General features: G+C 41.4%; 1 protein-coding gene across 1 annotated transcript in view; it reads left to right on the forward strand.

The window, feature by feature from the left end:
* Positions 1 to 26,199, forward strand: part of LOC306876323 (dual 3',5'-cyclic-AMP and -GMP phosphodiesterase 11A) — a gene marked incomplete at both ends in the record, with an annotated part of 83,728 nt that overhangs the window by 15,971 nt on the left and 41,558 nt on the right. Inside the window, one exon of the mRNA XM_079427407.1 lies at positions 12,669 to 12,758. Within this exon, the coding sequence (XP_079283533.1) occupies positions 12,669 to 12,758 (90 nt within the window). The remainder of the gene's footprint in view (positions 1 to 12,668; positions 12,759 to 26,199) is intronic.

Consider the following 26,199-nt stretch of genomic DNA (forward strand, 5'->3'; position numbering starts at 1 on the left):
CTTCAAGTCTTCAAAGCCGGGCTGTCACAAGCCTCAAGCCGGGTTCCTGTGTTTCCTCCTGCACGAGGAGGAATCAGGTGAGTGTTACACTACACACCCAGACCCCACCCCCTGCCGTCACAGGCCCCAGGGCGGGTCCCTGTGTTCCACCTCGCTGCCCCTCTCTGCCCCGGGTACGTCAGTGGCCCCGCTGGTCCCACTGGCACGGTCTCTCTGAGCCTGGCTAGCGCTCCCCAGTCCGTCTCGGTGGCTCCTGCGGACCATCAGACTCGGCTACGCAATTCAGTTTGCCCAGCGTCCACCCAAATTCAGGGGCATGCGGTTCACTTCAGTCAAGGCCGTCGATGCCCCTGTCTTGCATGCGTCTGCCTTATAAGAAGGATCAGGAGGCCCCCGCCTACTCTACACTCTATTTCTGTGTAAACCCTGCCTACTTTGATTTGATTGCCCAGGTAAATTACTTTGAAACTGACAATCACTGAGGCAGAACAGGCTAAAAATGTAACTTTCAAAGCTTTTTTGTCATCCTAAAAAAAAGGATGACAAAAAAAAAAAAAAAAACATTGAGGGGGCATATCCCCCTCAATGTCCATGGTGGTTATGGCCCTGGTTTAAACAGTTTTCACCTGATAGACATTAAAATGGGTGGAAAAAATCCCACTGCCTTATAGCAGGGGTTCCCAAACACATTCCTGGAGCCTCCCCAACACTGCACATTTTGCATGTCTCCTTTGTCTGACACACCCATTTCAGGTTTTGGAGTTGCTGCTAATGAGCTGATGAGTTGAATCAGGTGTAATTGATAAAGGAGACATACAAAATATGCAGTGTTGGGGAGGCTCCAGGAATGTGTTTGGGAACCCCTGCTATAAGGCCTTATCGGAATGTGTGATATGGGCTTAAAAATACATCACGATAATTTCTGGTATTTATTGCGATAACGATATCAATGACGATAATTCAGTGAATCTTATGCATCCATGAAGACAAAAAAACAAAACAAAAAAATCCTGTTTTGTCCAAAAGCTTCATTCTGTGATTTGAAACCATGTCTGAAACACTCTTAGCGCGCTACGAAGACTCTAAAGGTATGCCTTAACTAAAGGTGTACCTGTTCTAGGCGTGTTCCCTGAACTATACCTTAGGAGGCTGCTTAAGGTTTACCTTCTTAGGTGCGGCGTTACCAGGTGCTGTCCATGGCGGTGGTGCTGAATTGGTTGATATCAATGGCTCGAGAATTGATTGTTCATTCTATGCACGGGCTGCTTCAGTGCGTTATGTGAGAAAGCGGTGTTCTTTATAAAAGAAGTGTTGATTTAAAGACACGGAACTCTTTGTTGTTAGAACGCAACAAACTTGTGTTTAAGTTTTACTTTCGCTTTACAACATATAGGCTACATCCCATCAGGGAAGAAAACCAAGAAAGAAAAATATATTAAAATATATTCCATCACACCACATAAAATACTAGCGGGAAAAACCTACATGGGACACTGCTTAATAATTTGACAGCTTTTAACAAAAGAAGAAAAAAAAAACATGGGCCTACAAAAAAAAAAAAAAAACATTCTGGTGAGAGTGCTTTCTAACAAGAAGCAGAAATAGTTGAAATTTCATTTATCAAGACTCATGGGATCTTAGAAAATATAATCCAAATTGCAAACTAAATCTAACCCTGATATTTTATATAATTTCGAAATGAGTGCGGGAACCGGCAACCTCACGCCCAAACGTATAATGCTTATCACTAACTGGCTATGTCTTCACTGGCCTTTTTAAGGGTCAATCATATTATCAAAATATATTCTCCACAGTGTCTTAATTTACTCTACAACCAGGGTTGATTGCCCAGCAGCTGCATCACTTCATTAGTATAAATGACTAATTCACTAATCGCGCGACAAAACATAAATAATCAACAGAAAGAAAGGGGAGAGCTGCCAGCAGCTGAATTTGAGTTTGTCTTGACAAACTCTGACCAACAAGATCTAAAAGATCCAAAAGATATTTGCTGCCATGGCCAAGAATATAATTATTAGTAATTTTAATATTTTTTTAATTAGTAATTTTTTTTTTTTAATTAAAGATTTTGACAATTTTAGTGCACATATACACTAAATGCTTCCGCAGACGATCACGTCTTTGATTTAGCAATCCATTAATGATATAATAAAATAGCTAACAACCATTAGTCTAATGATAGTTTAATTATTTGCATGAAAACACTTCAGTTAGCCTAATTGAGCACTGGGTTTATTAAAACTTCAGAATTATATTCGTATAGACTGAGATGTGATGAACTGTGAATTGTAAAAAGCGATAAGGTATAGCTAAGAGTGGTCCGGACCAACCTTACGAAAGTATGACTTACAGAAGGTATACTTAACTAAGAATGTTTCGGGAAACACGTATTAACGATAAAGTACAGCTTAAGGTACAACTTAAGAACGACGTAACGTTAAGAAGGTTTCGGGAAACGCAGCCCAGAGTCACATCTAGAGACTTAAGTGTGGGCTTTTGTGAGTAATCACTTCATAGTGCCCTAGCAATCATTCAGAAAACCCTAGCAAATGCATAGCAACACCCTGTCTACCACCACAAGCAAGTTTTGCATGGGCAAACACCAGCAGTTCAGTGAGACAGCAGACCACACTGTTCAGTGTCGTGAGCACAGATCTGATCTCTGTTTCAAAGCTCAGCTGTATGTTTCTGATAGCTGGAGAGTCCGGATGTGCTGCTGGGCTTCCAGACGGGCACACGACTCTCTGCTCTTTGTTGTGAAATGCCACAGCACTGTGAATAGTCCCATGAATTCTCAGCGGGATTAGCAGAAGGCAGCGCTGAGGAATTACTGTGTATTCAATACAATATCATATTCTCTCAGACAGTGACGCAGAGCTGAGTGACGCAGATCTACCTTACAGAATGTGTCTCTCTCTCTCCATACAGCTGGTGTTCAGTCCCACTGCGAAATGCTTTACTGCTGTAGCATTTTAAGCAGAAATAACCCTAGAAAATCACTACCACTCATGCTCCATGCTACTTCAAAGAATACCATGCTGTTACCATAGTACCACATCATAAAATACACAGTATGATTACTGTATTCATACAGTGTACCATGGAATTTACTCCAGAGTGCTTCAGTAAATTACCATGTTATTATCATGGTACATGTCTAAACAACACAGTATGTTTTGATTAAATGCAGTACATTTTAGCATACTTAAAGAATACTTAATATGGACTTAATACACTTTAAAAAGAATACACTCAAGTGCAAACTGAATGTAATGTTTTCAGACTTGGTACACTTAATTGCGTGTTATTTGCAATTAAATGAAAATGGATTAGTGTAAAGTTATATTAAATGCATTATATTAAAATGCATTATATTAAATTATTTTGTGACCCATTTACTGTAAGTAGGACTTCAGTATATCTTTATATGTAATTTCATATTAGCCACGTACACACTACAAGTTTCAAGAGTGACAACCGCATTTAAATGCGGGAGTGAGTCCTGTAAATTATCATTCAATGTGTGTACAGAACAGCACTCACTTCCGCATTTGTAACCATAGCAACATTGTGACGTCTTGCAGGAGTGAATACAAGTTTAGCCGTTTGTTGTGCCATTTTTGACTAAAGACTCTTTTTGTCCATTGATTTTAACTAAACTACCGCTGATAGACGTGCAGCGTTGTGTTTATGCTCGGGAGGCTGCTTTAGAGAGCGCTGTCTTGCCATGTCCTCATATTTACAAGCGCTTTTAGGCATGTTGTGTGGTCTTATCTCATAAAAATAGGCACTTTATGAAGTTAATAAAGTGATCTGTTGTGGATATGAGATTTTTTTTTTGGTGTTATAAAACAAAGCATTTGGGTGTTTGTGTTTTTTGTGCTTGTTCTTGTTTGTTGTTTTTTTTTCTATGAAGGACTGGCAACACTGACACTTTGCCACAGGGCTCATGAGTGCAGCTAGCCCTGTGCTAAGTTAAGACTTCTTTCACTGTTTTCTTGCATCTCACATACAGACGAAGACACCGATGCACGTTCAAATACGTCATTAACAACTAGTTGGTCAGTTCAGTTCTGTACACACTGCGTAGAATTCCTGTAAATGCGGTTGTCACTACCTGTATTTTTCAGGAGTTAATGCGGTTGTAGAATGCGGTTGTCACTCCCGTATTTTAGTGAATTATGTGTTTACAGAACGCGATTAAGGAGTAAAAGGTGAACTGATAACCGAATTTAGCTGCAGTGTGTACGTGGCCATTTACTGTTTTGTCTTTGAGATAGTTACTGTTGAGTGTGCTGTCAAGAAATTACGGTAAACTAATATATGTTAATGTCATTTCAGTTTAAACTTGTTTTTCATGTATTTAAATATATTTGTTATTTCACATTTGTAATGATGATGTTTATTTTAATACATTTATTTAACATATTGAGCACACAACGTGTTTTAGGATAGAACACCAAAATGTGTATGTCTTTAATGCATGACAAAAATTTAAATATAATCATTTAAAATGTACTTAAAAGTAAACATTTTCATTGTATATTACTAGAAAGTGCACTTTTTAAAAGTCTACTTAAGTGTGTTATGAAAGTGTCTAACTTTAAGGACACTTAAGAGACCTTTTATTCATTAATATTATAATATTTGCATGTACTTTTTTTTAACTACACTTTTAATATATGAAATGCACTACAAGTGCACATTCAATACAATTAATATTGATATATCATTATATTCACAAAAAGAAGTACAACAGTGTCAGTGCCAAGATACATGTCCAATACATACTTTGTTACTCCAAGGTATTTCAAAGAATACCAATGGTAATATTATGTTACATATCCGAAAAGCCCTGGTATTTGCATGCTTTAATTTATCATGGTATGTACATGGCAATTCAGAGCATTGCCACTGTACCATTGTTTCAAGAAACTTTTTAAAACCACATTCTAGGAAACTATGAAATGAGTCTCTGCAACATCAATTATTCTTAAAACTTTTTTGTTAATCATTCAGCGCTTTTTCCTGTGTAGTTCAGCCCGCTGACCAGATTGACTGACCTTTTTAAATGCACAGCAGCGGGAGTTCATTGGTTCTGTAGTCTTGTTGAAATAATGATATGTAGGCCTGCTGCCTGTGGAGTAAAGCACATAGAGCTGTTCAGAGATCTGCATGTGTGTGTTACAATGCATTTATAATGTGTGTGTTTAAATTACTTTAGCTCATTTAGACTGTTCCAGTCAGTTGAAAAGTCAACATGAAACAACATTCACAGCCCATTTTACTTCTGTAATGTGATGTTTTTCCAAGTGAAGTATGAAACTCAAAGCAAGAAAGAGCAAGATGTCAAACTTGAGACACGTGCTAAATTATTGCTCATAGGCAGATGTTTATTGCTAGCGAGAGGGTTGTCTGTTGTGTATGTCTGTGTGTGTGTCTGAGATTTATGGTTCTTTGTTGAAAATAGGCCACAAGAGCCCTGAGGTGGTTGACTGACTGCTCAGTATGTGCTTACCTGTAATCCTGAATCTTTATTCCTCAGCTCAGACACAGGGCTGAAATGGGCCAAACACAGAAGCCCAGTGCTGTTTGTTGAAATCTCAGCAAACACAGATCAAAAACTCCTTCCCCAGTTTACCTAGACTGTAAAAATGTTTTCATGTCACAACCATTATATGGCCACAATTACAGTTGTGCTCATAAATTTATATGCCCCTTACAGAATATGCAAAATGTTAATAAATGAGGGACCATGAAAATTTCATGCTATTGTTTATTTAATACAGTCCTGAATAAGCTATTTCACATAACAGATGTTTATATATTTTCCACAAGACAAAATAATAACAGAATTTATAAAAAATGACCCGTTTCAAAAGTTTACATACCCTTGAATCTTAATAATCTGTGTTGTTTCCTGGATGATCCACGACTGTTTTTCTGTATTTTGATAGTTGTTCATGAGTCCCTTGTTGGTCCTGAGCAGTTCAACTGCCTGCTGTTCTTCAGAAAAATCCTCCAGCTCCTGCACATTCTTTGGTTTTCCAGTATCTTCTGCATATTTGAACCCTTTCCAACAGTGACTGAGGCAACACAATGCAATAAGAGCCAGAGGGTGTAAAGCCCATTTTTGCCACTGAAAATAAATAAAAATAAATAAAAAAGGTAATTGTGACTTTATCTCACAATTCTGACTTTTTTCTCACAATTCTGACGTTTTTTCTTCAAATTGTGTGATTCTGTGTAAAAGTCAGAATTGTGAGATATATTAACTTGTAATTGCAAGAAAAAAATCTGAATTGCGAGTTATGTCCATGCCAATAGCCTCGTGGGGAGCGCGCTGACATATAGTGCAGTTGCGCTTCGAGTCTCAACTCGCGGACCTTTCCCATTCCTGTCCTGTCTCTCTCTCCCACCTCGCTTCCTGTCAATACTTAACTGTACATTCAAAATAAAGGCCAAAATGCCAACAAATTTAATCTATATAATAATAATAATAATAATTGCAAGTTACCAAGTCAGAATTGCGAGATATAAGCTTGCAATTGCGAGGCAAAAAGTCAGATATAAATTTGCAGTTGTGAGAAAAAGTCAGAATTGTGTGATTCATACTCATAATTCTGAGGAAAAATGTCAGAATTGCAAGGAAAAAGTCAAAATTGTAAGATATAAACTTGCAGTTGTGAAAAAAAGAGTCAGAATTGTAAGATATAAATTTGCAATTGTAAGAAAAAAGTCAAAATTGTGAATATAAACTCGCAGTTGTGAGAAAAAGTCAGAATTGTGAGATTTAAACTAATAATTCTGAGGAATTGCAAGGGAAAAGTCAGAGTTGTGAGATATAAACTTGCAATTGTGAGAAAAAAAGTCAGAATTGGATTATATAAACTTGCAATTGTAAGAAAAAAAAGTCAGAATTGTGATATAAGCTCACAATTGTGAGGGAAAAAAAAGCAGAATTGTGAGATAGAAACTTGCAGTTGTGAGGCAAAATGTAAAAATTGCAAGATATAAACTAGCATTTGTGAGAAAAAGTCAGAATTGTGATATGAACAATTGTGGGAAAAAAAAGTCAGAATTGCGAGAAAAACAGTCAGAATTGCGAGTTTCATATCTCACAATTCCTTGAAAAATAAGTCAGAATTGTGAGATGTAGCTAAACTTTTTGATCTTTTTGATTCAGTGGCGGAAATGGGCTTCCATTCCAGTGTGCCTCAAGTTTATTTTTAACAATGTAACTCACTGATCCTATCAGCTGATCTTAACAGTTTGAGTTTCAGCACTGATTGTTTTGTGATCCCGTCACAATGTAGTTCCGGCTTTGCAAAGAGGTTTGTTATTGAAGGCTTGGGTATTTTAAAAACTACTTAGCCAATTATATCAAAGGTCATTAACAGAACTCTTGAAGGTATAGTGGGTGCAGAATGATCATGAGATCAACTACACATGGCGCAGAAACATAAATGGACTACAGGGAAAAATTACAATGATGAAGTTTGGGAAAAGCACCTGATACAAAACTTTGCTTAGGAGGCCCACAGCGGAATGAAGGCATCATGAAATAGTTAGGTGATAATGTGTAGAAAGTTGTTGCGTTTCCATGTGAAGGAGCTCAATTCTCTCGTTTCATTAGCTTAACGGTTTAAATGAGCAGAGAGTGTGCTGTGAGAATCTGTTGATCGCTCCCACAGGTTCAGGTCACATCCACTCTTTATTAAATGCGGTAAACAGGCTCGATGCACCAGTCTCCCATGCAGCCCAGACTAATGGGCAGTCAGACAGAATCCAATTACTCCAGGATCCCATTTACCTGTGCTCTCTGTGACTTGAGGACTGACAGATTCACACAGGCCTCTCTGTGGTGTCATACTGGCTTGTCCTGAGGCAGGTTTTGATGCGGTTCCTGACAGAATTTTAATATGAACCTGTTTATTCTCAACATTATGACTACACTCATTTCTCTCAGAGAAGCTCTCTGGCTCGCCAAAAAAGGAACGTTAGTGTGTTTTTGTCATTCTGACAGCAGTCTGAGTGTGTGTTTGGCATTCTGGGATTGCTAGAGGAGATCTCAGACCTTTAAAACACAGCTGTGAGTGAGGAAACAGCAAATGCATTCAGGGCAGTCAAGTTCTGCTGTCTCTGTCACACTTCTTCGTAGACTGCAATTAGGTTCAGTTTATGAGATATTGAATAAAATACACCCAGCAGAGTTACTGAGATACACAAGACAGCCTGATACAGTTAAATAGCATAAAACCACATACAGTACACACATCCTCACATTGAGGCTGGGTATTTAACAGGCTGGACAAAATAATGAACACATATGGAACACTATAGAGTTACTAAACAATACAGAACAAACAAATGAGGATTTATTAACATTATCCCTGTAAAGCGTACTGTATCATATCTGATACACCAATTTCTAAGGCAAAAACCTTGTTCTGGTTGTGATTCTTTTTGCTGTGAAATCTTTTATACTTTTAAATGTAAGAATAACTTTTATTCTGTTAGTACTATTTCAAGATGAATACTTACTGGACTGAAGCAACTTAGATTTATTTGACTGTCTAATTGCTTTTTTTTATCATATTAAAATGTATGAAATATGATCATTAGGGATTTGAGCATATATTCATCTCTCAGTCATCATTGTATTGCATTGTATTATATGTTTTGCTGTCACAATAACAAAATATAGAGCTTTGATCATAAAATTAAGCATTTAAATATCATCTTAAGACATTATTGAGACTGACAGCTGATATTTACATGCATTTTATGCTGTTATAAAGATCTCATTTATTCAAAATTGCTGTGAGAATTATATCTCACTTTTATATATTTCAACATTTTATATATTGTTTTATATATTTTATATCTCACAACTATGAGAATTTTATCTCACTTTTTGACCATATAAATATCGGTCTCTGCACCAAATTGAGTATGTTTTAGTTTGGGCCTTTGAATAAAATTGTAGTGTCTTTACTCCTAAAATATGTTCTCCATGTTCTCACTATTATGCAATATGTGACAAAAGCTAGATATATCAAATATTATACTAATAAAACACATGTGCAAACTGGATTTTGTCTGAAGTTTGTTACATTAAAAAAAAAAAACACATTTTTTGCACTATTATTTCAAATGTCAGGCTTTACAGGGATAAAGGCTTTGATTTCCAGGTGTAATGGGAGATTGAATGTCCTCTGCTGACGTTACAATACTTAATCTCAAATAATTTAAGATGGGAATAATCCTCTTGTAGATGTGTCTTAAATGCCTAGGATGTCTGGGAAGGAGCAATTGTGTGTGTGTGTGTGTGTGTGTGTGTGTGTGTGTGTGTGTGCATGTTTATGTGGTTTATGAGGACACAAATTTGTATAATGACATGGGTATGACAGAGGTATTACAATATGAAGGTGGTTTATGAGGACACTGCCTATGTCCCCGTAATTCAAAAGGCTTAAAAAACATACTAAATGGTGTTTTTTTGAAAATCTAAAAATGCACAAAGTCTCCTGTGAGGGTTAAGTTTAGGTGTAGGGTTGGTGTAGGGCAATAGCACACACAGTTTGTTCAATATAAAAACCATTACGCCTATGGAGAGTCCCCATAAACCACAAAAACCAACATGTGTGTGTGTGTGTGTGTGTGTGTGTGTGTGTGTGTGTGTGTGTGTGTGTGTCGGCGCTTTCACACCTCATAGTTCTTCTAGGAACTTTTAGGAGCCAGAAGGGTCATTCCTCGAGAACCAATTTCACCCTCTGGACATTTTCTTGGTTGCATTCACATCGGCAGCAGCCAACAGCGCCGTCTTTATTCACGGCATTTACAAACACCAATAACCGGTGAATGGAGGATGCCATGATCGGAGCTGTTTTTGTTGTGTGTTGTGGGTTTCGTGATAACTGAGATGTTATGTAAATGCAAAATTTTCGCGATTAAAAGAGCATGAAAATCAGACTAAATCTATGAAAACTTGCAGTTTTATCATCAAGGCTGAGAAAAGAACACAACGCTGCAGAAAACAGGTAAATGCCTTTATCACTGTTTTGTAAATATGGAGTAAATATGTGGCTTTTTAAAATGCCGGGTAGCCGGTGTTTCGTATGTGTACATTTACGTCACTGGTAGTTCCTATATAACTGTTTTAGACCCTACTCTGAAGTAGGAGCTAATTTAGTTCTTCCAAATGGAGTTCCTAGAACTAAAACCACTCCTAGTTCCTGTGGTGCAAACATGACAAAAAGTGGGAATTTCTGCCAATAGTTCTAGGAGCTATGAAAAGGTTCCTCTGGTGTGAAAGCGCCTTTTGTGTGGTCCAGGTAAAACCTACGTTATAGGGACATAATGTCCCCACAAAGATTGCAATATCTGAAATCCTTGTCCTTGAGGGGACATTTTTTGGTCCCCATGAGGAAACAAGATTATAGCTTAAATCATACAGAATTAAGTTTTTTGAAAATCTAAAAATGCATAAAGCTTTCTGTAAGGGGAAGGTTTAGGTGTGGTGTAGGGCGATAGACAATACTGTTTGTACAGTATAAAAACCATTTTGCCTATGGAATGTCCCCATAAAACATGGAAACCCAATGTGTGTGTGTGTGTGTGTGTGTGTGTGAGGGAGAGAGAAAAACTGAGCACAATTATAGGAATGACCTCCAGTGAATGTGGCCCTAGAGCACAACTGTGTGTTAGTATGTTAATTCAGCACTGAATCAGTAGGTGACAGGTTGATAGCATTGCAAACCCCTCGGCCTTAACACAGCAAATACCTCTCCTTTTGCCTTTTTTCTTTCTCTCTTCATTCAGTTTTCATCTTTCAATCACCCTTTTCCATTTAAAAGTGAAGTGTTAAAGACATCTAAAAAGCTAAGCAGTTTATCTTAAAATAACCCCAGCAGGTAGATGATTCTGTAGGTTTCATTGGTCATGTCAGTCAAAGATATGAATGCTGAAACTCCTAACCCTAAACATAATGTTCAGTGGATCATTTGTGATTTTTCTTAAGTTTTAACTTTTCTTAACAGATGACAAGATGATTAAGTTGGCCATTGAAATTGCTGCAAGGAGGGGTTTCTGCTTAATTTGTGTTGCAAATTAGCTCAAAATGGAAATATCTAGGATAATTAATTATAACTGGTTATAATTAATTATACATATTTCGATTATATCTCATAATTAACTGTAGGAGAATCAATTTTACAATTATTTAATCTGTTCGTCCACCGAATAGACAATATAATCATTTATTAATTCTAGGAAAGATTATCTTCCTGGCCAAGAAAGAACAGCTTTCCTACTTTATACAGTACTAGCAGTAGCTTAGCATGTAGCAAGGATCAACATTCAGTGACTTCGAATTGTGAGCTGCACACAGAGACAAACAATTGTGAATAGAAGGGATTTAATAAATGAAACTACAGATAACATACAACTAGACTAAGCAAAACACTTATATACAGAATGAAGGAAACTAAGGAAAGAGAGAGAGAGAGAGAAGAACAAAGAATGGCAGTATTTAGCATCAATTAACTTAATGAGAATCATCAGAGAATCAAAAATCACCTTAACCTTTTAGGCGCCAGGGATTTTTGGAAAAAATCAAGATTTAAAAAAAAAAAGTGGCTTGAAAGGGCTTAAAGATTGACATCTACTGTAAATTAGAAAAATTTTGGGCATGACCGAAAGTTTATGTGGGGTGTAAATATACTAATCTAATTTGCATATTATGACATCATAATATGCAAATATACTATTTACTGAATTTCATAATATTCAGGAAATACTTGATATTGAATTGATGTTTTAACTTATTTGCATGTTTTTTTTTTTGTTTTTTTTTTGTCTTTTTATCCTCATTCCAAATTATCAGAAAAGAGGAAACCAACAATAAAACAGAAGTACTAAATGATTACTATATCACTAAATTATTACTAATCTCTCACAATTAACTCGCACACTATGAGCTGAACTGCTTCCGCATCAATGACACGATAGCTCACTTGCTCTGCTATTTCCTCCAACACTTTGAATAGGAACATGACGTAATTGTGGTCTTATATATATATATGTATATAAAATCATCTAAAATTTAATATTAATCAAAAATAGATTTCCCAAAGACAAAAACAATCATACAAAGTAAAAAAGATATTATAAAGATATTATTATATTTATCATAAATTCCATACTTAATATAATTTCTTTAGACATGAGCCAAAATGACGCAGTCATTTCACTTTTTTTCAGTGTGTTTGTAGACTTATCTAGAATTATCTTCATTTGTAGGCTTTTCTCTGCAAATTCTAGTCGTTTTTATGTCATTAATGCTGATTAATTTGATTATTTAATGGGTATATAATGCAGTTCATTTGATTACATTTTTAATCAGTTGATTTTATCATTAGATTTATTAAAATACACTAAAACATGAGTGAAACTACCAGAATGAACTCGCATATCAATTTAAATCATTCAAAGTATTAGTATTAGTAATTTAGCTGTAAACACTGGTACAGTACTTTGCAAGGCTAAAACCACTTTGGGTTTTGGATAGAGTGTTCTGGTGTTTATCCAAGACTCCTTAGACTCGCAGTGACTCTACACTTCTAAACACTGTTGTGTCTGTGCAGGTGTTGCAGATGTACCTGCCCTTCTGTGGCATCGCCATCTCAAATGCCCAGCTGTTCGCTGCTTCCAGGAAAGAGTATGACAGGAGCAGGGTAAGAACACACTTACTACAGCACTTCATTAAAACCTTATTATATCTCTGCACCCCTCCTACTGTAACAAGTCTGCGCGTGTGTGTGCACTATGAATGTCATGTGGGTGTTTATTACGTAGTATGTGTGTATCTGTCTATTGATCTTCTGCTTCCTACACACTCTGTTCCTGCATCGAGAGGTTTTGAATCAAGAAGAAATGTGTGTGTGTGGCTGGGGAAGCATAAATCTGAGTTGTGGCGTCTTTATTTTAAATATCGATCACAATATCGATAAAGAAGAACATAATGCCAGAAAACAAGAATGAAGTAGAGAGAGAGAATGAAAAAGATGAAAGCAGAAAGTGAGGGACCTCAAGTGATCATTCAGTGTATGCACTGTTTGCTGGGAGTGATTTTAATGATACTTGCTCTGTTATCATGGGTGAACCTGAAGAACCACTTTTGGTATCAAGCCATTAACATAATTCATAGTAGAGGGAGTTTACTAAGAATGAATGGTGCCTGCTGATAGAGTTGGTCATTTGCACACACTTGATGTTTTAGCAGTCAATTCACTAAAGGAATTATGCAAATCAGACATAACAGTGCAAAGACATCCAGGAAATTAGGGCTGAATTCATCTTGCACAGGCATATTTTGCTGAGACTGTACCACATCAGTCTTCCACTGCAAACTCCTGAATCGACTCTTCAACAGTGCACATCTGGAAATACCCTTGTACACTTTAGTATACTTTCAAAAAGAGCATTTATTATGGAAATAATATATTTATTATATAGTCAAGTCACCTTTATTCATATAGCGCTTTTAACAATACAGATTGTGTCAAAGCACTTAACAGTATCAAATTGGAGGATGGAGTGTCAGTAATGTATAATAATAAGATTAAACACTCAATTTTCAGTTAAAGGCATTTCATTATTGAATTCAGAGATGTCATTGTCTAGCTCAGTTTAGTTAAATAGTATCTGTGAAATCGAATTGACGATAATCACTAGAAATTAAGTGTCCCCAACTGAGCAAGCCAGAGGCGACAGTGGCAAAGAAAAAAACCTTAGGAGAAACCAGGCTCAGTCGGGGGGCCAGTTCTCCTCTGGCCAGGATATTATTGTTTATTTCTTGTTTAATTATTGATTTAATTAAAATTTGAAATGTATTAATGTATTATATTTCTATTTTTATATTGTTGCAATTTCTAACAATAATAGTATTATGTAGTTAGGTATTTTATTATATTTTTAGTTATTTTGTTTTTTTAGTTTTATTGTATTTTTAGTCACAGTCTTCACTGGGGATATGTCTCCGGGGCTCATCCAGGTGTCCGGCCCGATCCGCCATCTGATCCGGACATGGACTGAAAAACAGAATAAGAAAGAAACAGACAAATATTAGCGTAGATGCCATTCTTCTTACGATGTAACGAGTACATCGGGTGTTATGAGAAGTGTTCCCGGTTCCGCTTGATCTAATTAATGCAGCCTAACAATCCTATAACAGATTTGAATAATAGAAGTGTACTAGTGTGTTATGTGTAAGCCAGGTTAAAGAAATGTGTCTTCAATCTAGATTTAAACTGACAGAGTGTGTCTGCCTCCCGAACAGTGTTAGGTAGATTGTTCCAGAGTTTGGGTGCAGATGTGGAGGACTATAATGTGATAAGAGCTTGCTCAGGTACTGAGGAGCTAAGTCATTCAGGGCTTTATAAGTAATTAGGAAGATTTTAAAATCTATACGATGTTTACTAGGGAGCCAGTGCAGTGTTGACAGAACCGGGCTAATATGGTCATACTTCCTGGTTCTAGTAAGGACTCTAGCTGCTGCATTTTGGACCAACTGTAGTTTGTTGATCAATCGTGCAGAACAACCACCCAGTAAAGCATTACAATAGTCTAACCTTGAGGTCATAAACGCATGAATTAGCATTTCTGCATTTGACATTGAGAGCATAGGTCGCAATTTAGATATGTTTTTGAGATGGAAAAATGCAGTTTTACAGATGCTAGAAACATGGCTTTCAAATGAAAGATTGCTGTCAAACAGCACACCTAGGTTCCTAACTGATGAATAAGAATTGACAGAGCAGCCGTCAAGTGTTAGATAGTGTTCTAGGTTATTACATGTGGGGTTTTTAGGTCTGATAATCACCTCTGTTTTTCAGAATTTAGTAGTAAGAAGTTACTCTTCATCCAGTTTTTTATATCGACTATGCATTCCATTAGTGTCTTAATTTGGTGTGTTTCACCAGGCCGTGAAGAAATATAGAGCTGAGTATCATCAGCATAACAGTGAAAGTTAACACCGTGTCTCCTGATAATATCTCCCAATGGTAACATGTAAAGCGTGAAAAGTAACGGGCCTAGTACTGAGCCTTGAGGTACTCCATACTGCACTTGTGATTGATATGATACCTCTTCAGTCACTGCTACGAACTGATGTCGGTCAGATAATTACGATTTGAACCATGCTAAGGCACTTCCACTAATGCCAACAAAGTGTTCTAGTCTATTTAAAAGAATGTTGTGGTCGATAGTGTCGAACGCAGCGCTGAGATACAGTAGAACTAATAAAGAGATATACAACTATGATGTATATCTATGATGTAGTACTATGATACGGTCTAAATCCTGAATGGAATTCCTCACAGATACCATTTTCTCTAACTAGCGTTCCCCGCGGCATTGACCCGCTTCCGCTGAGGCGGAGACGGCGTTCGTGGGGTTCGCAACGGGATCTGGCAGAGGGATCGGAGACGAGCGAGTCTCTTTCTCCATCCGCACCTGCCGGATCCCGCGACCGCTCCCCGAGTCCGGAAGCACGCGCGGCGGTTTCTTCCCCTCGGGCAGCGGCATCGGCATCGACACTTTTCGCGTCTTCCTCCAAGCAGGTTGACATGGGAGGCGTCGAGCATGTTGCACCCACTCTGTCGTCCCATAAGAGCAGCCCCTGCCGCGTGCTGGCTCCTCGTATAGGCAAGCTTGCCCCCGCGGGAGCGGGTTGAGGCGGTAAGAAGGGTGCGCGGTCAAAGACCTCCCAGCAAAAGGGCGAAGAGGTCTTCGGCCAAGAAGCCCTGATGTGAGTGGGATCAGGGCTTATGAGGGTAGCCCCCGCTGGGGTAGAGCAACGATCGCACAGCGATCAGGAGATCGTCTGCCAACCCTGCCACCTATGGTGCTTCAGGGCGCAGCGGTCTCCAGCGAGCGCATATCTCAGTCTCTTCCGCCCGGTACCGTAGCGGAGCTGAGATGCTCGCCACCCCTTCGGGGGTCTTTGGATTACAAAATCGGGTTACACCAGAGGCCAGTCTCGAGAGACTGGTTCCCTTAGTAGACTATTTTGCAGCGTGGATACTACTGCCAAATGTGTCTCGATGGGTCCTGCGCACTGTAGAGAGAGGCTACAGAATCCAGTTCGATTCTCATCCGCCTCAATTCAATGGGGTGAATTCCACGTTGTGGGCCCCGAGCAGGCTCTGGTAATGAACAAGAGGTTGATACTCTCTTAAGGAAAGATGCCATCGAGGTGGGTCTTCCTTACGAAGAGAGTCCGGGTACTACAGCCGGTACTTCATAGTTCCAAGGAGGATGGAGGTTTGCGTCCCTTTTTTAGATCTGCATCATTTGAACCGCTCAGTCTGCTAGACTGAAGTTCAATATGCTCAGGTAAGTACTCAGATCAAGTCCGAGGACTGGTCTGATAGAACAGGTAAGTATCTCAGATCAAGTCCGAGGACTGGTTTGACACGTAGATCTAAAAGACGCATACTTCCATGTCTCCGTCCTTCCCACTCACAGGAAGTTCCTGAGGTTTGCTTTTGGGGGCAAAAGCTTACCAATATCGGGTACTTCCCTTCGGCCTAGCACTCTCACCCCACACTTTTAAGAGTGTGTGGGCGCCGCGTTAGCTACGGGGCGCCCGCATACTCAATTACATCGACCTTTGGTTGATTCTCGCTCTCTCAGAGCGGAGGGCGGCTCAACATTGAGGTGTTGTTCTCGCTCACTTAAAAGTGTTGGGGTTAAGACTGAACCCCAAGGAAAGTGTGCTTTCTCCATTACAGAGAACCACTTATCTGGGGGTGGTGGGGATTTGACCACGTTGCAGGCACGTATGTCTCCTGCTCGGATCGAGTCAATCCTCACGAAAGTCAGGAGGGTGAAAGAAGGCCAGTCACTCACTGTCAAGCAGTTTCAGATACTGCTAGGTCTGGTGGCAGCTGCGTCCAACGGGATACCTTTTGGCCTGCTGTACATGAGACCCCTACAGTGGTGGCTCAAGACCAAGGGGTTCTCCCCGAGGGGAAACCCGCTTCGCACGATCAAGGTCACGCGGCGGTGCCTACGTGCCTTGGACATGTGGAGACAACCTTGGTTCTTGTCCCAGGGCCTGGTGTTGGGAGCTCCTTGTCGCTAGCGATGGACGCATCCCTTACCGGTTGGGAAGCGGTCATGAGTGGCCACCCTGCCCACGGTCGGTGGAGGGGTCATCATCTCGCCTGGCACTTCAACAGGCTCGAGATGCTGGCCGTGTTTCAGGCTCTGAAATACTTTCTCCCAGACCTAAGAGGTTGCCATGTGTTAGTTCGCACCGACAACACATCGGTGGTCTCTTATAGCAACCACCAAGGAGGTCTGCGGTTCGCGCCCCCTGTACAGGCTGGCGCACCAGATCCTTGTGTGGGCTATGAGGCCGAGCTCTCCTGGTTGGTCGAGCTGGCATTGCTCCCCTCAACTTTGAGGGTCACCTTTGAGCATGCCGCTCCCTTCTGAGCGTCTGAGTCCCTCTCATGCAGAGAGTTAAGTGCTCCGCTCTCCAGAGCTCTGCCTTGGTAGAGCTAGCATTGCTCCCCTCACTATGAGGTCACCTACGAGCATGCTGCTCCCTCCCGGCTCTCCTGTTGGTCGAGCTGGCACTGTTCCCCTCAACTTAGAGGGTCACCTTGAGCATGCCGCTCCCTTCTGAGCATCTGAGTTAGTTTCTCAATGGGGAGCAGACACCCTGTCGAGGCAGGGGCTGTTATCCGGGGAATGAATGCTTCACACCGAGGTGGTGAAGCAGATCTAGAGAGGGTTGGCCAGGCTCAGGTGGACCTCTTCGCTACTCAGGGAGCGCAATGTCCCCTCTGGTACTCTCTACATCATCCAGCTCCGAGGGGCTGGATGCCGTGGCAGACGTGGCCGAGGCTTCGTCTTTATGCCTTTCCCCCGATTGCTCTGCTCCCCGGAGTTCTGGAGAGAGTGCGCCGGGACGGACACCGGCTGCTATTGGTAGCCCCGTTCTGGCCGGGCCGAGTATGGTTCTCGGACTTGATTTTCCTCCTCTCACAGGCAGGAGGCACCCTTGTGCACCCCTGCCCGGAGTTATGGAAGCTGTGGGTGTGGCCCCTGAGGGGGCACAGCGGATAGCTTCCGGTCTCTCAACCGAGGTTGTTGAGACCATTCTCCAGTCCAGAGCTCCCTCTACGAGGAAACTGTACGCCCTGAAGTGGAGACTCTTCACTTCATGGTGCGGAGATCGCCAGCTCGACCCAGTTAACTGCCCAGTAGGTACAGTGCTGGAGTTCCTGCAGGCTCGACTCCACCTTGAAGGTCTATGTGGCGGCAATTTCTGCTTACCACACCCCTCTTGGTGGTTTGACAGTGGGCGCACAACCCCTAGTTACACGTTTCCTCCGTGGTGCACTGAGGCTAAGGCCTCCGGTACGGTCCCGGGTCCCGCCTTGGGACTTGGCTGTGGTGCTGAACGCTCTCTGTAGGCCTCCCTTCGAGCCTATCGAGGAGATCTCAGATCGCTATCTCACTCTGAAGACCGTGTTTCTTCTGGCGATGGCATCTCTGAAGAGAGTGGGGGACCTGCAGTCTATACCCTCGTGCAGGGTATGTCCCCAAGGTTCCTTCTGTCACACCACAGCCTGTCGTACTGCAGGCCCTTAGTCCTCCTCCCTTTCGGGAGCCTGACCAGCTGAAGCTAAACCGTATGTGTCCAGTGCGAGCACTGTATGCGTACGTCCACAGAGCTGCCATGTGGAGAAGGACGGACCAGTTGCTAGTGTGCTATGGTCCTCCTAAGAGAGGTCTGCCTGCTTCCAAGCAGATCCTCGGTCGATGGATTGTGGATGCCATTCACATGGCTTATGAGTCTTCTGACCTCCCCTCGCCGTTGGGAGTCAGGGCTCATTCCACTAGGAGTGTGGTGGCCTCCAAGGCCTTTCTCGCAGTTGTCCCTTTCAGGACATCTGCAACGCTGCGGGTTGGTCCACGCCTCTGACCTTCGTCAGATTCTTGGCCTGGACATGCGAGCCACTCCAGGTTTCTTCCGTTCTCTTGCCCTAGCTGTGCGCCTCTTTTGGACACACAGGGCAGGGGTGCGGCAGTCTGGAGCCGTTGGTATCTCGTTCCCCTAAGCGTCGTTTGACGCAGCTCGAGTTCCTGAAGAGGAACGTCTGGGTTACTTGTGTAACCTCAGTTCCTTGAGGGAACGAGACGCTGCGTCACGGGGCCACACTTCCGGCATCCCTGCCAGCGCTTGCTTCATTCTAGAAGCTGATGCCGGTTTCACCGCACGTGCTTTTGTACCAGCTGGTCATTACGTCACCTCGCCCGTGACGTCCCTTCCCATTTCTGGACAGATTTGATTGGTATTCAGAGCCGGTTACGCTTTGATCCCCAAAGCATCGTTTGACGCAGCGTCACGTTCCCTCGAGGAACTGAGGTTACACAAGTAACCCAGACGTTTTGTTTTCCTCCAGCTGCGCTCCATTTTCCGGGCTGCTCCCTTTAGGGTGCGAGTGTGCTCATTATACAACGGAGTCAGACTGTTTTCTTTGATCTCCCTTAAGCGTAAAGGAGCAACTGTATCTAAAGTGCTAGAAAAGAGAGAGTCCATAGTTTCTGTTACATCATCAAGTTTTTCTGCGCTGTTGGATATGCTGAGGAATTGAGATAAATCAGGAAGATTACTTACAAAGAAGTCTTTTGTGGTAGAAGTGATGATTCTACCATACTTCTAACAAGGAGTAGAGTTTACAGTTTTAGCTATATGGAGTTTACACAAGACTAGATAATAATCTGAGATCATCGCTTTGCTGTAGAATTTAAACACCAATTAAATTCAATTCAATTCAAGTTTATTTGTATAGCGCTTTTTACGATACAAATTGTTGCAAAGCAGCTCTACAGGAATTTAAGTTTCCACAATATATTTATATATTGCAGAACCTTAATATGTTTGACTTATGGCAAAATTTGGTAATTCTGTATGTTGTCTGAGCATTGGCATCCTCCGAAGTCCACTGAGGGGTTGGCATTATCTTTTCTCAGGTGTTTGGTCATCTCAGATCATTTAAGGGTTGGATCCAGACTGAAGCTTCTGTCATTCCTAGTCCAATTCCATGCCATTTAAGCAAGTAAGAGTGAAACAATGGTAATGTGTGTGAATAGAGTATTAGCAATCTAAGCGAGATTAGCGGCAGCCACGCTGCCGATGCTAACGGGCTATAAGCTAATAGCAGACACGCGAAATCAAAATAAAACTAGTGATAACAAGGCGCTCTGATTGGTTTTGTTTTAGAATGCTATAGTGGATATATTCACACGTTATAGAAACAAAAATGATAGTGTATAAAATTGTTTTTAAGATAGAAAATAGACGATAAAGAATCAACTTGACGGAGCTCAAACTCAAAACACGCAGTCACAAATCAGCGCATGCGCATGCACATCCACTAACATCAACTAACCACTAACATCAATTCCATGTGACAGTATTAAATCTAGAGTATGATTTCGACAATGAGTAGGTCCTGAAACGTGTTGTCTAACCCCAGTAGGGTTCAGAATGTCTATGAGACAGAGCGAGTTTTACAAGCCTGTCTCGACCTTACTAATTGGAGTGTTTTTGAAGCTGCTGATGATCTCGATGAGCTCACAGAGACTGTAACATCATATATCAGTTTCTGTGAGGATATGTGCATTCCTACCAGGACTCATCTAACTTATAACAACGACAAACCGTGGTTCACTGCAAAACAGGCCAAAGAAGATGCTTACAGGAATGGGGACAGAGTGTTGTATAAACAGGCCAAATACACACTGGAAAAGGAGATCAGAGTGGCAAAGAGGAATTATTCCGATAAGTTAAGGATCCCATTCTCTTCCAAAGACACAGCTTCAGTGTGGAAAGGTCTGAAAGACATCACCAATTACAAGACACCATCCCCCAGCACTGTGGATAATCAACAACTGGTAGACGAACTTAATGAGTTCTATTGTAGGTTTGAAAACACCATTCACACCTCCTGCAACCCCCCTCTCCCCCACAGCTGAACTGCAGATAAGAGAAGATGACGTGCACCAGGTCTTCAAAAAGAACAAGAGAAGGAAGGCACCAGGCCTAGACGGTGTGACAAGAGCCTGTCTGAAATCATGTGCTGACCAGCTGGCCCCCATCTTCACACAGATCTTCAACAGATCACTGGAGCTGTGTGAAGTCCCCTCATGTTTCAAATGCTCCACCATAATCCCCATCCCAAAGAAACCCAAGATTACAGCACTTAACGACTAAAAAAAAAAAAAAAAAAGTCGTGACCCATACTCGAAATTGGTGCTCTGCGTTTAACCCATCCAAGTGCACACACACAGCAGTGAGTAGTGAACAAATGCACACACACACACACACACACACCCGGAGCAGTGGGCAGCCGTGCAGTGCCCGGGGAGCAGTTGGGGGTTCGGTGCCTTGCTCAAGGGCACCTCAGTCGTGGTATTGAGGGTGGAGAGAGCGCTGTACATTCACTCCCCCCACCTACAATCCCTGCCGGCCGGGGACTCGAACCCGCAACCTTTCGATTACGAGTCCGACTCTCTAACCATTAGGCCACGACTTCCACGACTACAGACCTGTAGCTCTAACATCTGTGGTCATGAAGTCATTTGAAAAACTGGTTTTGGCTTATCTGAAGGACATCACTGGACCCCCTGCAGTTTGCCTACAGAGCAAACAGGTCTGTGGATGATGCAGTCAACATGGGACTGCATTACACACTGCAACACCTGGACAGACCAGGGACTTATGTGAGGATCCTGTTTGTGGACTTCAGCTCGACCTTTAACACTATCATTCCAGACCTCCTCCTGCCCAAACTAATTCAGCTCTCCGTCCCCACCTCCGTCTGTCAGTGGATCAACAGCTTCCTGACGGACAGGCAGCAGCTAGTGAGTCTGGGAAAATTCTCATCCAGCACCCGCACCATCAGCACTGGAACTCCTCAGGGCTGCGTTCTCTCCCTGCTGCTCTTCTCCCTCTACACCAGTGTTACTCATTGCGCGGCTCGCGAGCCTCATGCGGCTCGCCAAACTTTACTTTGTGGCTCGCATGGCAGTAAATAATATGATGATATGATCATGCAGTCAATACAGATATTTCACAAAAACATTAAAAACAAGCAGGGCTATAACATAAGCCATTAAAATACTCACACCATGTCTAAACCGGACGCGAGTTGCGCGATCCGACAAAAGACAATAGAACCCATCAGAGTATGTGTGCGGAGTGGAGTGAGAGCGGAGCGGTGTAATTTTGAATGGAGAGAGGAACGGATTAAGTCGGAGCGTCGTTTTCACTCGTTCCAAGAGCTCTCCACCACCGCTCCAGCACGAGTACAATTCATGCCAATTAAGCATTCACGTTAAACATATTTAGCTAGCTTGATAGAGATGGATCACTCAAATAAAAAAGAATGTGAAGGCTATGATGACGTGAGCGGGAAGTTATAGTTATTTTAATCAGAAACAACATTGGCACTGCAAAAAGCAGCAGGTATACCTTTTAATGCTGATTTTAGCTTGTCATCTGGTAGGAAGCTGGAGGGGAGTGATTATTAAATGCTTGGAGCACGGAGAGGAAATTGTTGGCGCTCCACTTCGCTCACATACTCTGGAACCCATTGATGTTGTCTACACTGATGCCTCGTTCTATTTATGACGAACTGTACTGGCACTACGTTCAAATGATTTGCAATAGTTGCTTTTTCGCATCAAGTGTTGACAGACTTTTAGCGCAGCGGGGCGCGGCACGACAACTGTCTGGTCTGGTGTAAACACGGCCAGACAGTGCTCTATTACAAATAATTTATATTTAAAAAAAATACCTAAAACAGCGGCATTACAAGATGGAAATTTAGACTAGAGATATTTACACTTGCTCTGTCCTATGTCCATGACACTGACTCACTGCGCATTTGCCAGTTTTAATCTTAACAGCTCTTAACGTGAATGTGCACTTGGATGGTTAGATAATAGATACATGGGCTAGTATAGAAAAAATAAATAAATAAGGTCTTCCCAGCAATAAGGTAATCCTGCTTTTTTTTTTTTTTAAATCATCTTGTCCTAGTTACAAATTTGACTGGTAAATGATAAAGAATGATAGCACCTTTTGTATTGTGTTGCATTGCATATCAGGGATGACAGATTGATAAAAAGACATGCTATTTATGACTGGATGTAACTTTTGATACTTTGCAGTAAAAGTGGCTCTCCGATTGACTTTGCCCTATCAGTGCGGCTCTCATGAAAAAAATAGTGAGGACCACTGCTCTACACCAACGACTGCACATCTAAAGACCCCTCTGTCAAGCTTCTGAAGTTTGCAGATGACACCACACTGATCGGCCTCATTCAGGACGGTGACGAGTCTGCTTACAGACAGGAGGTTAAGGAGCTGGCTGTCTGGTGCAGTCTTTAAGGATGCAGTTTTGAGCTCAACACACTCAAAACTGTGGAGATGATCGTGGACTTCTGGAGAAACCCCCCTGCTCTCCCCCCACTCACCATTATGAACAGCAGTGTGACTGCAGTGGAGTCATTCAGTTTCCTGGGCACCACAATTTCTCAGGACCTGAAGTGGGACATTCACATTGACTCTATAGTGAAAAAGGCCCAACAGAGGTTGTACTACCTTCGTCAGCTTATGGAAGTTCAACCTGCCACAGGACTTGCTGAAACAGTTCTACTCTGCCATCATTGAATCCATCCTCTGCACCTCAATAACTGTCTGGTTCAGCTCAGCTACCAAATCTGACCTCAGAAGACTACAGAGGGTAATCCGGAGTGCTGAGCGAATCATTGGTACAACCCTCCCCACTCTCCAAGAACTGTACTTATCCAGAGTGAGCAAAAGGGCTGGTAATATCACTCTGGACCCCTCACATGCAGCACACTCCCTCTTTGAACTGTTACCATCTGGTCGACGCTACAGAGCTCTGAGCACCAGAACAACCGGACATAGGAACAGTTTCTTCCCTCAGGCAATCCATCTCATAAACACTTGAACTCTTAACAATAAACATGAAACACACAACACTGTCATACTTTTTATTTTTATTTTACACACATACTTATTACATTTCAAATTTGCACCTAATATACCTGTACAATTGTCTATTTTGTATATTGTGTTTGTGCTATTTGGCACATTGTCCATTTTTGTATATTTATACATTATTTATTTTATTTTTATTTTTTATTGTTTTACTATCTGTGTCCTGTCCTGTTGCTGTCATTCTGTCACACTGTGGAGCTACTGTCACTAAAACAAATTCCTTGTATGTGCAAACATACCTGGCAATAGCTAATTCTGATTCTGATTCTGAATGCTGATCCTAACGCATCTTTTTTATTATCGACATGATATTAAAATCTCCAACAATTAAGACTTTACCTGCAGCCAGTACTAACTCAGATAGAAAATCAGCAAATTATTTAATAAAGTCTGTGTGGTGCCCTGGTGGCCTGTATACAGTAGCCAGTACAAACATCATGGGGGATTTATCACTAACACGTGTTTCTCTAGATAATGTTATACGCAGCACCATAACTTCAAACGAGTTATACTTAAAGCCTACCCTCTGAGAAATACTGAGAATATTGCTCTAAATTGTAGCAACACCTCCCCCTTTACCTTTTGGACGTGGCTCATTTTTATGGCAGTAATCTTGGGGGGTAGACTCATTTAAAGTAATGTATTCATCTGGTTTTAGCCATGTTTCTGTCAAACAGAGCAAATCTAGATTATTATCATTGATCAAATCATTTACAAAAAGTGCTTTTCTAGAAAGGGACCTGATATTCAGTAAGCCAAGTTTCATCAATTGTTTCTCTGTATTGTAAAAAAAAAAATTTTGTTGAATATCAATTAAATTGTTACTCTTAATTTGGTTTGGACGTTTTCTACATTTTCTAGTTCGGGGAACAGACACAGTCTCTATAGTGTGATATCTAGGTGAAGGAGTCTCTATGTGCTGAGAATTAACTGACTTCTGTGACGTGAAGCGGCTAGCAGACAGTCGGTTTAGCCAGTCTGTCTGCTTCCTGACCTGGGCCCCAGTTAGTCAAGTACGAACTCTAAGACTATGTGCCATATTTCTAGAGAGAAGAGCGGCACCACCCCAGGAGGGATGAGGACCATCTCTTTTCAACGGGTCAGGTCTGCCCCAAAAACTTGTCCAATTGTCTATAAAGTCTATGTTATTCTGCGGGCACCACTTAGACATCCAGCCATTGAGTGACAGCAGTTTGCTATGAATCTCGTCACCCCGGTAAGCAAAGAGCGGGCCAGAGCATATTACGGTGTCTGACATCGTACTTGCAAGTTCACACACCTCTTTAACATTATTTTTAGTGATCACCGACTGGTGAAGTCTAACATCATTAGTGCCGACGTGAATAACAATCTTACTGAATTTACGTTTAGCATTAGCCAGCACTTTTAAATTTGCCACGATGTCAGGCGCTCTGGCTCCCGGTAAACATTAGACTATGGCGGCTGGTGTCTCTATTTTCAAATTCCGTACAATAGAATCGCCAATAACTAGAGCACTTTCATCAGGTTTCTCAGTGGGTGTCACTGAGTGGGGAGAACCTGTTTGATGTTTTGATCGGAACGGAAGAGCGGTGTTTTGACCCGTGACTAGGCCGCCTTACAGTCACCCAGTTGCTGTGCTGCATGGGCTCTAATGCCGGAATCGAACAATGTACAGGACTCCCTGAGCTAGTCGCATCCAAGGCCGTATCTACAGCCCTCACATTCTTACTATCCTCAACTAAAGTTTGGATGCGTGCCTCTAGTTCTAAAATCTTCTCTGTCAGCCTAACTATTTCCCTGCAGCTATCACATGTGAATCCCTCATCGCCGACAGAGAGAGATAAACTATACATGTGGCAAGCAGTGCAAACAACAATAGCAGGAGAAGAAGCCATTACTCACCGTGATTGATGAATGATACCAACTTAACTTGTCACTTACCACTGTTATTTGATGAACTCGTGAAAAACGGAGCGAGAGAGAAATGAAAACGGAGCGAGAAAAAATAAAACAATAATAGGCACGAATAGAAACGCGAATGGAACCGGTTTTAAAAGCGAACGATCAAATTAGTTAGATTA

The sequence above is a fragment of the Barbus barbus genome (genome assembly GCF_936440315.1).
Source record: "Barbus barbus genome assembly, chromosome: 10".
Lineage (NCBI taxonomy): Eukaryota > Metazoa > Chordata > Actinopteri > Cypriniformes > Cyprinidae > Barbus > Barbus barbus.